The 15,241-nt window shown below is 48.0% G+C and overlaps 1 protein-coding gene across 1 annotated transcript in view; it reads right to left on the reverse strand.

Moving 5' to 3' along the window:
- Positions 1 to 224: 224 nt before the first annotated feature.
- Positions 225 to 15,241, reverse strand: part of Calb2 (calbindin 2) — a 26,474-nt gene continuing 11,457 nt past the window's right edge. Inside the window, exons 3-11 of the mRNA XM_032887987.1 lie at positions 13,017 to 13,106; positions 10,971 to 11,051; positions 7,841 to 7,897; positions 7,032 to 7,109; positions 6,542 to 6,597; positions 6,146 to 6,185; positions 5,846 to 5,899; positions 4,089 to 4,160; positions 225 to 924 (exon numbers count right to left, since the gene is read on the reverse strand). Of these exons, the coding sequence (XP_032743878.1) occupies positions 808 to 924; positions 4,089 to 4,160; positions 5,846 to 5,899; positions 6,146 to 6,185; positions 6,542 to 6,597; positions 7,032 to 7,109; positions 7,841 to 7,897; positions 10,971 to 11,051; positions 13,017 to 13,106 (645 nt within the window). The 3' untranslated portion in view covers positions 225 to 807. The remainder of the gene's footprint in view (positions 925 to 4,088; positions 4,161 to 5,845; positions 5,900 to 6,145; positions 6,186 to 6,541; positions 6,598 to 7,031; positions 7,110 to 7,840; positions 7,898 to 10,970; positions 11,052 to 13,016; positions 13,107 to 15,241) is intronic.

Below are 15,241 nucleotides of genomic sequence, written 5' to 3' on the forward strand. Positions count from 1 at the left end.
ACTGGGCCCTCACCACCAGAGCCTCCTTTCTGTTTTGGGGGTTTAGCCTCAAACTCAGCGTATCCAAGGATCCTGTTGTGCTCCTGCTCCTCCTGCCATGACGCGCCATGCCAGTGAAATCTTGGGGTGGGGTGTCCTGAACCCCAGTCACATAGCCTCGGTGCCCTCCCGTCCCTATGGAAAGCCCCCCCTTTGTCACAGAGAAACATTTCCCACGACAAGAAATGGGTGAGCGTCCACGGCAGAACATTTCCACTTTATTCTCTGTAAACTCTTCTTTGGTAAACGAGAAGACAGGGAAACCCAAAAATAAAAGGAACACACAAGTCAAGAACACAAGAAGAGGGCAATGACCCTCCACAGTAGCTCTGAGAAGACAGTTATATCATTAGCAAGCCAGTGGACAGAATCTGGAAATTGCGGGGGTCAGTGGGGGGCCTGGGGAGAAGGGGGCTGGTGCAGCAAGAGGAAGGAGTGCACTCTGTTGGACTCGGAAGCCTAAATCATACAGCGAAGGAGCTCATGCATCACAGCGAAGAGACTAGGGAAGCCCCACCTGTGCCCCTACCCACCATCCATGTGACCCACCCACCACAGGCACAGCTGTCTGTCAGGCCAGGGTTGGGCTGGTGCAGCTCAAAGGAATGCTACCAGCCACCCTCTTTCCATCTCTCCTTTCCTGCCCCACAGGCTGGTATGTGCAGGTTGCAGGGGTGGAGAGGTCTGGGAAGGAGTTTCAAGAGAGTCAGGACAGTGGGGGGCAGGGTTTAGGGGAGGTGCAGAAGCAGCCCCTGTCCCTTCACCCCTTTACATGGGGGGCTCACTGCAAAGCACAATCTCCAGGTCCTTTCTGTAGAGTTTCCCTGCCTCGGCCAAGGACATGACACTCTTCCTGTAGGTGGTGAGCTGCTGGATGTTCATCTCCTAGGAGGGAGAAGGAGGTGAGAGTGGGCTTAGCTCATGGCCTGGCCCAAAAGAGTCTCCTGCCCCAACACAATCATGAACACACTGAAGGAACCTTCCTTTCAACTCATCCTAAGGTAAGGAGTCTAGATGGACAAAAGGCATGCGTTTCACAGTCAGGTAGAGCTGGGTTAAAATCCTCTCACTGGCTGGTTGAATCATTTTGAGGAAAGCAGTCAACTTTTCTGGGGCTCAGCAGCCTTAGCTGAAAATGGGAGCATCGATAACCCTTGTTTCATGGAGGCGTGGTGGTGGCCATCGGTCTAAAGATTCGGGACTACTGTGCTGACAGTTGTGGTCTATATAAGACTCAAATCTACTCCTCCACCTTTCAAGAACTCCATCTCCTCCTCCTCCTCTTCCTCCTCCTCTTCCTCTTCCTCCTCCCCTTCCCCCCCTCCTCCTCCTCATTCTTCTTCTTCTTCTTCTTCTTCTTCTTCTTCTTCTTCTTCTTCTTCTTCTTCTTCTTCTTCTTCTTCTTCTTCTTCTTCTTCTTCTCCCCCTCCTCCTCCCCCTCCTCTCCCTCCTCCTCCTCCTCCTCCTCCCCCTCTTCCTTCTTCCTCCTCCTCCTCCTCTTCCTCCTCCTCCTCTTCCTCTTCCTCCTCTTCCTCCTCCCCCTCCCCTCCTCCTCTTCTTCCTCCCCCTCTACTTCTTCTTGTGGTAAACATTGGTAGATATCTAAAAATATACTTCCCCTTTCAGGTTGATGGTTCCTTATCTCAATTACGCCAATGAGAAAACAGAGGCTAAAGGCTAAGCCACTTAAAGGATTACCTCATCAAAACTATCTTCAGTCCCCAGAGCCCCAAACTTCACCTAGTTACCTGGTCCACCTTTTCCCCCCAGGGCCCAACTGTCAAATGTTTTTCTTAATACAGTTTGGAGACAACCTCTCAAACCAGTCATTCTTAGCTTTATGTCAGGGCTCCCACCCAAAGGCATTTTGCAAACATTGAGGAACGTCTTTCCTAACGTTGTAACATTCCTGAAAAGGTCGTATAATTTGTACACACTGGGGAAGGATATGAGCCTAACTGTGCACTATTCACATGTGACCAAGGAAAAGACTTCCTTTGGTGGGGAGAGTGTCATATCAACCCCAAGCTTGAAAAAAGTTTCTAGGGGGAAGTGTGGCAGAGAAAGTCTAATTTTTTTTTTTTCGGAGCTGGGGACCGAACCCAGGGCCTTGCGCTTCCTAGGTAAGTGCTCTACCACTGAGCTAAATCCCCAGCCCCGAGAAAGTCTAATTTTATATTTTGGAATTCTGTTCAAAACTTGGGAAAGGCCTTAGAGATCTACCATAGCCTTAGAGACGTTGGGAACTATTGATGTCCAGTTCCATCAGCCCATCCCTTCAGGAGCCTTCAGCAATAATCTGCTTAGAAACCTGGACTCTTTTCATTTGCTGATTCACTCTCTTAATGCCCACGAGTCAAGTCTGGAGCCTGGCACATGTGGAAGACTCCCATGTAAAGAGCCTTGTAAGAACCCTGTTCCTCAACCTTCAGGGTTGCCTCCGAATCCTAGCTCTTGCCTTTGTATGCACATCCCAGGGCTGACCTGCACAGCTCTAGTCTCTGTTCTTCATATCAACTAAGGAAGAGCCCAGTGAGTTGATGACCAGGACATGCAGGTCACTCTGGTATAGTATATGCATGTGTGCAGACATAACCAACTCCAAGTGTTAGGCACGGCCTTATAAAGACTAATTATGCCTCACTCATGCAATGCAAGTCAGTGATGTTTTTCCTTTCAGCTCCCTAATATTCATTTGAGCACACATGGCTATATAAACGATTCTCTGTTGGGATACAGTGTCAGGAAAAAGGTTTACTGAGTTCTAATACTGGCTCTGCCAAAGGCTTTCTTCTTCCTAGGAACTGTTTGAATCCTTATCAATTACTCCCAGACCCATCTTATCCGAAGCACACGTTAGGTAACATTAAAATGTAAATGTAGGTTCTAATCAATGAAGGCTGATACTCAGGGTGAAGCCAGGAAGACCAGAAAGTCCTGGGAAAGAGAGACAAATGGACCCAGAGGCTGCAGCGATTTTTTTTCCTGAAATTGAGCATTAAATTTAGTTCTTCTTTGGCAGCCAAGGCAGTTAGACAGCTCTAGAAGTCACAGAGCATTTGCTATTTAATTAAAGAAAGCAGCAGTCATTTTCTCAGTGAAAGCTATCTTCTGGCAGGTGAAGGAAGACAGCTGCAAATGCTGGGTTCTGGTCGCCATCCCACTGAGGGTACTGAGGTGTGTGTGTGTGTGTGTGTGTGTGTGTGTGTGTGTGTGTGTGTGTGTACGCGCACGCATGCATGTGGAAGGGGGGACATTCCCAAGAAGCAGTACCTGGCACAAAATTGCTGGTTTTCTTGGCCTTTGAAAGAAACAGGCTCACCAATGATTCCCTTCCAGCCTCTTTCCCAGCCCTAGATTCTTCAGTTAATGGATTTGGAACAATCTTTACCCCTCTCGGTTCCTACCCTCCCAAATCTCTCTTTGTGTTAAAAATTGAGCATTAAATTGAGCTTTCATGAGGACCACTTGGCTGGCACATCTCTGGAGTGGGCTATATCAACATCGCCCTATCCGCCACCTTTCACAACAGCCAACACGAGGCGGCGTGGATGGACAGGACGGTTTACACAGGAAGGCGACTGCCATTCAGCTCTGAAAGGAGAATTCCATCATGCTCTAACACGGATGAGCCCTGAGTTCAGCATGCTGAGAGAAATTAACCAACCATGAAGTGGTCACTTAATTCCCCTTCTACACGGCACCTGAAGTAGTGAATTTACAGATGCAAGGTTGCAGAACAAGAAGATGGGTGAGCTGGGATGGAGGGTATTGGGTTTCAGCTTCTCAGGGCAAGACTTGTGGAGATGGCGGTGCTTACACAATGTGATGAATATGATCCACACCACTAGGGCATATTCTTTTACAATGACACATTTTGTTATGCGTATTTCAAGTCAACTCAAAAAAGACACCCCACCCCACAAATTTCAACTGTGTTGTCGTTGCAGATCGGGGATAAAAGAATCCATTCCCCCCTCTTTTCTCTTTGAGTGTGCTCACCTCTCCCAGCCCCGAGACCCTAACCCACTCCTGGGCTCAACCCTCACCTTCTTGTTCTTCTCATACAGATCCTTCAGGAGGGCGTCCAGCTCGTTCTCATCGATGAAGCCGCTTCCATCCTGAAGGTGGCAGCAGAGAGTCGTCAGCGCAGTGTTCTCGAATTCAGACCCCAGTCACCCTGACCACAGCTCTTTAAACCACCTAATTTCAAGAGCTCTGGTGTGTGTGTGTGTGTGTGTGTGTGTGTGTGTGTGAGAGAGAGAGAGAGAGAGAGAGAGAGAGAGAGAGAGAGAGAGAGAGAGAGAGAGAGAGAATATGTGTGTGTGTGTTTAAGTGTGTGAGAGTGTGTGTGAGTAAAGGGTGTGAGTTGTGGACACGAGAGTGTGTATGTATGTTTGTGAGTATGTGTGTATATGAGTGTGTATGTATGTGTGTGAGACTGTGTGTGCCTGTGTGTGCAAGACAGTGTATGTATATGTCTGTGTATGTGTATGTGTGAGTATGAGAGAGTGTGTGTAAATATATATATGGGAGTGTGTGAGTTGTGTATGTGAGAATGTATATGTATGCATGTTTGTGAATGTGGGTGTATGTTTAAGTATATTATGTGTGTGTCAGTGTGTATGCATGTGTGTGTATGCATGTGTGTGTATGCATGTGTGTGTATGTGTATTGAGTATATGTATGTGTATGAGTGTATGTGAATGTGTATGTAGATGTAAGATTTGTGTGTGAATATGAGTGTATATGCATGTGTGTGTATGTGTGAGTGTGAGTATGTATATGTATGTGTGTGAGTGTATACGTGTGTGTTAGTTGTGTGAGTGTGTGAATGTATGAGTGTGTATGAGAATTTGTATGTATGTGTATGAGTGTGAGTGTGTGAGTATGTAATATTTGTGTGTATGAGTGTGTACGCGTGTGTGTGAGTGTGTGTGTGTGAGAGTGTGTGTGTATGTATGTATGTGAGAGAGTATATGTATGCGTGTAAGTGTGTGTATGTATGTGTGTGAGTGCACCTATGTATGTGCATGTGTGCTTAGAAGGAAGATCTAACCTTTCCATTTCTGTGCAAAGAGAAGTGTTCAGACCATAGTAGGATAGAATAGTGCACTTAATTCTGTCGACAGCAGTGAATACCGGACAGTCCAGTACAAATTGGCTTCCTTCCTGTGCTGTTCCTTGTTTGCATTACAAACATAAACGAGGTTGCAGAAGCTTGGCGGTAACTGAGTATAGCTGTTAGGTCCACCTCCAGCCCTTTCATTATAAAGACCATCCGAGCCACACGGGCTGGGGACAGCTAAGACTGGGGTGGGGCTGGGATATGAGTCTCACTTCCAAAGACCCAGAAAACAAGTGACTGAGCTGTGTGTGGCACTGTAAACACCCATAAGCCAGTTGTCCCCCCACTCCAGAGGGCGAGACCAGAGGGTGAAGAATTTGATAGCATCTAAGGCTGCATAGCAAGACCTGTCTCAAAACCGAAACCAAAGGAAGGAGGGAGGGAGGGAGGGAGGGAGGGAGGGAGGGAAAGAAAACCAAACAAAAGACCAAGTTCCTACTGCTGTATCATGACCTGGCTCCATCATGTGCACTTATGTCTCTGAGCAAAACCTGTGGGCCTCTGTAGGTCAGGAATCAAAGAACGCCATTTGTTTTCTCACACAGCAGAAGAAAGAAACTGCAGGCCCTGGGCGCCCCTTCTGGAAAGCTGGCCTCTTCCTACAGACCAAGCAACTCTGGCCATTGTCACCACAGGTGACAGGGCTCCTGCCTTCCCACCCACACTGTTCCCTCTCACCTTGTCATAGAATGTGAAGATGGCATTGAACTCTTCTGAGGTCAGCTTCATACCCTGGAAAGGCCAAAGAGTTAGAGAAATGAAGCCCCAAAGTATAAATGAGGGGGAGAGAGGGTAAATGTGTAAGGAACCGTATAAGTCTGCATGACTTTCGGTGGGTATATGGATGCATGTGGGTGCATGCCTGTGTGTGTGTGTGTGTGTGTGTGTGTGTGTGTGTGTGTGTGTGTGCAGAGGCTGAAGCTCCATGAGATGGGGGGTTATGGAGAGAGCCAAAAGAAAGCAAAGCGACGTTTGTACCTGAAATTTCAGCAGGAAGTTTTCTTGTACAGGCAAGAGTCTGGAAAGAAAATATTAGAACAGAGATGAGAGGATATGCCATGGGTCTAGAGGAAGCCTCTGTAGCTATGGAAACAATCGCTGAGCACTTTAAAAACAGGAGTTGGTTGGAATGTTTAAAAAAAAAAAAAATGGACAAAGTGTGGCAGCAAGGTTTGCCATTCCCAGAGCGGGCAGGAAGGCAGTGGGGAGGGTGAGGGGCAGAGAGGCAGTGGGGAGGGGGAGGGAGCCTGACACACTGGGAGTCGGGGGTGGGGGTGGGGGTTTTCCAGTTCCAGTCGCCTTTGTCTTGGACTCAGATGGGGACAGCAGCACAGGAGCCTGCCTGTTCAAAGTGACACCAGGGGCAGCACATACCTAGACATCTCTGAGAGACCCAATTTGCCGTCTCCATTTAAGTCAAACATGCGTAGCTGTTGGGAACGGAAAGGTAGCTGGGTTACCTGAACTTCTCATCTAAGGGCCTCTACCTGCCCTGGGGTCATCTGAAGCTATGGGACCAGCCTGGTCTCAGTCAGTCACTGGGGGGAAGACAGTGGCGATTCAATACGTCTGGGATGGTGAGACACAACAGCCATCACTGAAGGCCCACCCTCCTGAGGTTCATCTTCTCCTGGAGCTTTATCAGTTCCCATGGAAACAGAGAACCCCCTCCAACCCCAATATCACCATGGCAGTAAGTTCAGCCTCCAGGGATGTATGGCTCTGTGAACTTTCACTGGCTATCATGAGACACTTGACATATGCCTGAAGTGTCAGCAGAGAAAGGACCCTGCACATTAGAAGCCTCGGGGCTCAGGACCCATGCACGCCCCACAGCACTAGGAGAGGTGGTAACAGCACTTACTATGGTTTGGGTGTACTCCTGGAGCTTAGGTTCATCATAGGGCCGGTTGGCCTTCTTCAGGAGGTCGGACAGAAATCCCTGGAACACCAAAGCCCCATCTTGTGCTCACCACCCTGGCCACAGCCACCCATTCATTTACTTCTCATTTTAGAACATCAAAGGTGATCTTTAAGCTCTACCAAGTTCACAGCTTACACTCCTCTAACTTTCCTAGCCTCTCAACATCTGTGGTGTGACCATCAAGGCCTTTGGATGGCTCTTGGGTACACACAACACTGCACACAGAATAGACGGTAGGGACTGACTTTGACTCCCTTCTCGAACTCAATAAAGGGCCCAGCTATGCCCAAGGGTCACTGGTTTCCCAGAGGAATTGGGGTAGATGTCTAAGATAGCCAATCTTCTGGAGTTTCCTCAAGAGCACCTATATTGGACCCTAGGGTGCCAAGAAGTGCGCTTTGGCTGAATGCCTGGTCCTGTAGCTCCCTATTGCTGGCACGGGACTTCTTCAAAGAAGTCCAGCGTCTGTGCCAGGATCAACTAAGGAGACCACAACCCCATGTTCCTCATTCAACATCCCTTCTCTCCCTGGTTCTTTTGACCCACCAAGTCTCTGGCCTCTAATTCTCCATCCCCCCATGATGTATTCATTTAGACAATCAAAGTTATCTTTAGGCTCTACCAATTACACAGCTTACTTTCTCTTACTTCCCTAACCTCTTAACATCTGTGGTATGACCACAAAGGCCTTCGGGTGGCTCTTGGGTACAACTTGCCCTCCTTGGTGCCATCCCTAGGACCCATCGTACCTTGAGCTCATTTGCTTCGATGTAGCCACTTCTGTCTGTGTCATACTTCCGCCAAGCCTGCAATGGCAATGCCAATCTATTCGTAAAAGCATAGCAAATCCTGCCACCCCCCCTCCAAGTCCTCTTTTATGGGACAGTAGGGTCTCAGTGTCAAGGATGTTAGAGAGTCTTCACAAGACAATGGCTTAGCCAGTCCCTTCAGTGTCACAAAGGAGGAAACAAGGTTACACAGAAGAGGAGAAAAACAACCTGGCAAAGGCCTCTTACTTTAATTTGCTCTAGGCTTAGGTCCTCTTTTGTATTTATTGTTTGCTTTGTATGTTGAGGGAAGTATGGTGTGCTCAGCACTGCACACCTATGGAAGCCAGGGAACAACTTGTAGAAGCTGTTTTCTCCATTCAACATGTGGGCTTTGGGGTTTGAACTCAGGTTGTTGGACTTGACAGCAATCACCCTCATCCACTGAGCCAGCTCGCTGGCTCCCAGGTCCTCTTATGGCTCATCCTGTAAATTAGGGTTGACTTTTTCTAAGTGCTAACCAGGCAGTTTTGATCAGGGATCGAGCAAGGGCCTGATAGATCTTAGATTTGCTTTGGGTGTGAGATTTCCTTTTATTGATGAGGAGTGAGGGAGAAGGCAGGGATAGGAGGCAAACTCAAGAGGGAGCAGGGGGGCTGGGGATTTAGCTCAGTGGTAGAGCCGCTTACCTAGGAAGCGCAAGGCCCTGGGTTCGGTCCCCAGCTCCGAAAAAAAGAACCAAAAAAAAAAAAAAAAAAGAGGGAGCAGGAACAGGCCTGGTTACTGTTTACTGTTCACACTCTGCCAACTTCCCATAAAGACGTATTTGACAGACATGTTCAATGGTCAAGCAGAATTAGCAGTGCAATTGGTTATTTTAGACTGTCACCAAAACACTACCCCTTGCCTTCCTATAAAATCCTCCTCCCTCCTCTCTCTCCTCTCTCTCTCCACCTCCAGAGTAACCGTGTGACCTAGGCCTACGCCCACCCCCAGCCCTGGGCTCTGGTCTGAGTCTTTTATTTGGCGAGGGATTAGAGCTCAGGGCTGAGCTTGCTGACCACAACAGCTGCATCCATTAATTCCTTCTAAGGGGCAGTTTCAACTGGATGGCATAAGAGTCTCGCCACCATGGAGATGGGGTCTCTTCCAGCTCCAGTGGAGCCTTCAAGGACTCTGGCTCAACTGGCATCCCAATAGGGTCCATGCGATGCTCTGGACAGAGCCACCAGGGAAGTGGCTTCAACCATAGACACTATTGGATAACACGTCTTTGTTTCTTTAAGGTATTAAGTGTGGGGGATAATTTGTCTCAGAGCAGCAGATGATTTAAAATGTCCTGAGAATCTGTGGGCCCATGTATAAAGGCTCTGAAACCATCGGTGGGAGATGGATCTTCCTGGGTCTGTGGCAAGGAGTCCCAGGGAACCTGGCTCCCCTCTTTGTACTATATTTGTGTTTTGTTTTTTAATGTCTTTCAGATTTGTTCCTTTGACTTTTCTGTCTACCACGCCTGGCTCCAAAGCCACGCTTGCGCCACACTGGGTTTCCTGAGGGGGAAAAACAAAGTCAAATTTCTTCCCTGAATTCCTGAATTTCCCTCCAGCACATGCTACCTCTGTATGAGTGCCTCTTGTGTGGCAAGAGTGTTAGAACTCATGGACAATTTAAGGTCGCATGTGTGTGTGTGTGTGTGTGTGTGTGTGTGTGTGTGTGTGTGTGTGATTTTCACTGCATACTAGGACATTTGGTCTTGGTTTTTCTTAGAGTTATGAAACACAAGCAAACCCATATCCTAGACAGCTTGGGTAGCTACCACCCAGTTCTCCCCGAAGGGCAAATCATCCAGAAGCTACTCTAGCCATAATCCTGCAGCAGGTCTGACCGCACACATATATACATTTACTCTATGCTGGCTCTGTGCTCTAAGCTCTCATCTTCCTTTCCCTTCTACCAAGGTGTCCTTATTCTCTTCTCATTCTAGGAAAAAAGTGAAAGAGACCCAGGCTATGCAGAATCAAAAAAAAAAAAAAAAAAAATCCTGAGGTATTCCTAAAATTAGATGTTAAATGTTGTGCTCAGCAGGACGGAGTCTAGGGGAGAACACAGGCCTTTCAGGGCTTCTGAGGGACCATTTCATGTTTGCAGATGCTAAGAATGGAATGAATGGCTAACCCCAGGAAGGGGGTGATTCTGGAGGGGGCGGGATCCCAGGAGGTGTGTGTGAGTGAGTCTGTGCTTGCTCTGCAGATGTGCATGGGTTTAGAAAGTTATTATCATGCAAGGGTATAGCATCATGTCAACCATGTGGATAGAAACTCCATCCATACACACACACACACACACACACACACACACACACACGTGCGCACACGCAATTCCTGACCCTTGAAAGCGTTATGCATCTCACTTCCAGACCAGTGATGGAGTAAGGACCAATCTCTTCATCTCTACAAGAAAGGAAGGGCTAGGCACAGTCCTCTCTTTCTTTCCCCCCTCCTTTTATCTTCAGTTCTTTCCTTCCCCCTCCTCCTTCCCCTTCCTTTCTCCCCTTCGCCCTTCCTGCATTTCCTTCTGTGTTAGGGAGAGAAGCCAGGGCCTTGCACATGCTAGACAAGAATTCCACCACTTAGCCACACCTTCCTTCAGCCCACATCCATTTTCTATAGACACTAACTAACTAACTAACTAACTAACTAACTAAAATAACCCTAGGGATGTACCACTTTTCTTTGACACAGGCAAAAGAACTAAGGACAGGATTCAGCACATCAATTACAGACTTGTAGAATCTTGCCATCTCAGAAAAACCCGAGAAAATCCTTTAAATCGCCATAAAATTATGTTTAGGCAAACTGCACTGAAAGGAATGCGTCTTCCAGCTTGAAAACTGGTTCTTTCCCACCAGGGGATCTTGTTGAGCCCGAGTCCTAATTCCGTGTGGCATGGAGTCTACAAGGGCCCAGGTGACATCTCTGTTGCATAGACCACGCCTCAAGTAGTAGAGCCTTGTGGGGTCCAGCATCTCCCAGGGACTCCCTGCGGATGTTAGGGCAAGCCTTTGCTGAATACAGGAAGAAGCTAGGTCTCCATGTGCAGAGAGAAGGCTCACCTCCATAAACTCAGCGCTGGAGCCCACGTGCTGCCTGAAGCACAAAAGGAAATTCTCTTCGGTTGGCAGGATCTGCGCCAGCTGGGAGACACAGAAAACCGCATCAGTGTGAGAGGGGAAGGCTCGGGAAACAGAGCCGGCTTTCCCACATGAAGGATGGAAAATGGCCAGCAGACAAGCGGTATGGAAATCGCATTTTGCTCTGTTTCATTTCCCTCCTTGAGCACAGAAGCTGGCGGCCCTTCAAAGGGGTAGAAGAAGGTTCTGAGAAGTGAGAGGCCTGGGATGCTCTGCTCTACCCCCAGGAAAGGAGAGCCTTTACCATTTGGGATGCTGCTTTATTGATTGCAAAATAAGACTTTAACAACTTCCTTCTCAGAAACCGCAAATGCCCACCATGCATCCAACAGCGCTGGCAGCCCACCTAACTGCTCTGCATCCCCGAGTTAAGGCAAATTCTAATTAGTTTAACCAACCCCTCCCTCAAATGAGACAATCCCATTCCCCTCACCAGCGATTGGCTTTGGAATAGGCATGTGACCCATGCTGACCAATGACTCGTGAGAGGCGGGCTACTGTGGATTGTGGGGCAAACTTCCTGGCATTTAAAGAGGGGCACACTCTGCAAACGAACACGGTTGTGTCTGGATGTGATTTCTGAAGTGTTTGCAGTCCTCTGGTTACAAGATTGAGAAAGACGATGGTGTTTTGTTGTTGTTGTGTTTTTGTTTTTAAGCAGGGCCAAACGAAGAGACGAGAGGCAGAGCTGGAACCAACCTTGACCATGGCCCCGTTCTTTAGCAGAGTGTCTCGACTTAAACGAGGAATAAGTGAACCACAGCCAAGTGCCACACAAGACCGAAGGCGTGTTTGTCAAGTTCTAGTGACTCATGGCTCCGCCCCTTTTGGGGTTTATTTCCAGTATCTGCTCCCCTGTTGACAGTGGCAGTGTTGAAGAGAGTGTTGTAGGCAGAGACACCACGGCCCATAAACCCTGAAATATTTCTATCGTGTTTAATAAAGAAGATGTCTTGTGACCCTGAGACGTGGACACGTATTTTATGTCTAGCCTTTGAAGTTGATTTGCGGGGCCATTCCTCAGTGGCCTGAGGGGAACTGTCAGCTGGATACAACTTCCCCGGCAGGTGAACTACCCTCAGCTAAACTAGAGCAGCCCTACTGGGGAAGGTCTATGGTTCCCTTAATTCTTGGAAAGAGCAGCCTGTACCCATTGACTTACTCATATGGGCCTCCAGGCGAAACAGAGCGTTCTACCGGAGACAGGCCAAGGCAGAGAAGGTCTCCCAGCCTTCCCTTCTCTCTGCCCTTTGCAAACAATCCTCTCTTCCTCTCTGATCTCTGCAGCATGCCACACCCCTGGGATTACTGTCTCAAGCTTCGTTTCTACAGCTTCTGGTCTATCACTAGCATTTGAACCAATATATCCTAGGAGATCAAGGCCTTTTTATGGGCTACCACTACCATTCCTGGCCTCTTGACCACAGGTAAAAAACTGATGATCACAGTTGACATACATGTTTATGTATGAGTCTGTATATATGTGTGGGAGTGCACATATGTATAGGTAGGCACATAGAAATTACATGGTCTGTAGGTCATGTATGTAAATTATCTACGTAAAATAAACATTTTCATTTTTGGATGCATTTAGGTGGGGTATGCATACTCCTATTAACTAGTCCTAAGCTTATCTTATTACACATTTGCAGCAACTGTTAGATCCTGACCCCTAGCATTTAGAGACCAGACCCTAGACCATTGTTTATTGCTCGCTCTTTCCTTGGGTGACACACAGAGAAATCCCCCAATCTTTCTGTTTGGTTGGCTCAAGTGCTCAGGTAGCGATGTTTCAGGCTGTGTCTGAGCATGGGAAGGGGGATGGGCACAAGGACTACAGCCTCAGCGGGCCCCTTGGCTCTCCTCAGCCACGCCCCCTGGCTCTTCTCAGCCACGCCCCCTGGCTCTCCTCCGCTCCTCAATTCCCTGCAAACCACCCCCGCCCCGCACCCCCACCTCGGCTCTCACCTCCGCCATCTCAATTTTCCCATCTGAGTTCTTATCATACTTCTGCATGAACTCCTTCATCTTCTCTCCAAAATTGTCGCTCTTGGACATCTGCAGACAGAGAAATGAAGCCGATCTTGCTGCCACGTTTTGTAGAATTGAGGATCTCAGTGAGGCGGGCTGGACATCATTTCGTGTCCTGAACACATTACCAAGGGGACACAGGACACCTGGGCATGTTCGGTACCATGTGATTAGATGCACCCTTTGACATTTGAGATGGGTCGATCCACAGTTCCCCAAGGGATTCGGCCTTATTCCTACCACTCCGATGTGAGTTACAGCTCCTAGCGCAACCCAACACCACGCATCACTCCACAACAGGTTCCGACCACTTTCACCAATACAAAATGAGCCACTCATTTGTCTCTTCTCAGACAAGCTTGCGATTCTGCAGTACTCTTATCTGATTTCATGCTAGAAAGATTGTGAAGGCACCGCACAGCTGAGGGGAGATTTAAATCCTCCACTCAACTATTCTAAGCGTAGAAAAATAGATTACTTATTAAGAGTCCCTTTAGCCCGTTACTCCTCAACCTAAACACAGTGGGCTCTTGTTAGTCTGGAACCTTCCCCTGGTTTGGGATGTGGCTGAGTCGTTACTTGCACCAAGGAGCGCTTCCTTATTCTCAGTCAACGCCCCATCCCCATGCACATCTACTCTTCTGTTTCTTGCCTGGGCCCCTTTCTCTGAGGTTTCACACTTCTCAGGATGGGCCCAAGAGAAATTCTACAAATTCTGAGAGCTTTTTCTGGATTTCTCTATATCACCTTTGGCCTTTGAAACTGGTCTCAATTACCATTTATTGTCAGTCATTATATATCCATATTTATAAATATGCAAGGTTTGATGCCAACTACTTATCATAAATATGGGCAACCTAATAGAGGTTTACCACGGTCCCCAGTGGGCAAGTCATCCCTGCATCTCACACGTAAATGAACTCCACAATGCAGTGACTTTCTTCCAGGTCACCCAGGTAAATATAGCTAGAGATTGAAAGCCTTGCTCCCACTCCCAAAATCCACATGGCCGATGCTCTGGGAACCGGTCCTAGATGACAGCAATTGGGATTGCTGTGGACAGACTTGTCAGTCACCCTCACGGCAGCTGAGGGAATGAATGACTAAGAGGTTGGTTGGATTTGGAACTCTCTGCTAAACACATTCTTCTGTGTAGCTCATGATCCCAAAGTCAGTTTTCAAAGATGGGATTTCTGTATCCTGGGCTCATACTATCCTAGAAACGAGGGCTGATGAGAGATCTGTTGGCAAACACGTCCCTGCATCGCCGCCAGCTCTCTTACACCCATGGCTTCTGCATGTTTCTCACTGGGGAGCATAGAGCCAGGAGCTCATGCTTAACTGATTTCTCTTAAGAACAGAGCCCAGAAATTTTACTAATAGGTGGTGAGTGGATGAGACAGTGGGTGGGAAGTGACAGACACAAGAGACCCTCAAAGGAGCCAGGGGAGCTAGTAGTGGGGAGTGGGCCCCATATATTCCAGACTAAACATGGGACACAACAAACCAGCTCCGGTCACTTTAGGTTTTCAGTATGTCACATGCCTCTCCCAGGAGGCTTTAGCAAACTCAACAGGTTGGTACCAGAGGAAATTATATTCCTGTCATTAGGGACTAGACCATGATCTGGAGTCAAAGGTCATGACTCCTCCATACCAACAGAATGGTCAGGGCTCAGGGGATGCTTGTGAGGGGCCCTCAGTTTTCCTCTGTGTCCTTACAGAGAAGCTAGCCTAGGTTGGTCTAGAATACTGGATCTGTTCCCCATTCTCCACCAGGAGACATTTGATAATGTCTGGGATAATGTGGTTTGTTTGCTTGTTTTGACAGGGTCTCACTCTGTAGCCTTGGCTATCCTGGGACACACATTGTAGACCATATTGGTCTCAGACTCACAAATGCTGGGATTAAAGGTTTGCACCATCATACCCAATTTAGGACATTTTTGATGGCCATGACTTTAGTTACCTCATGGGTAGATGCAAGCGTGCTGGAAAACACACTATAATATAGAGACATCCCTCATGACAAAACTATTCTGCCTTAGATGTCAACAGTGCTGAGGCTGAGACACTTGCATCTAGACCGCAGGCATTTGGGGTCCTCTGAGAACCCCATCTTGAATTATAAACCCTTGGGACCATGGGCTGTGTTCTCAGGAA

Source organism: Rattus rattus, chromosome 17, assembly GCF_011064425.1.
Source record: "Rattus rattus isolate New Zealand chromosome 17, Rrattus_CSIRO_v1, whole genome shotgun sequence".
Taxonomy (NCBI): domain Eukaryota; kingdom Metazoa; phylum Chordata; class Mammalia; order Rodentia; family Muridae; genus Rattus; species Rattus rattus.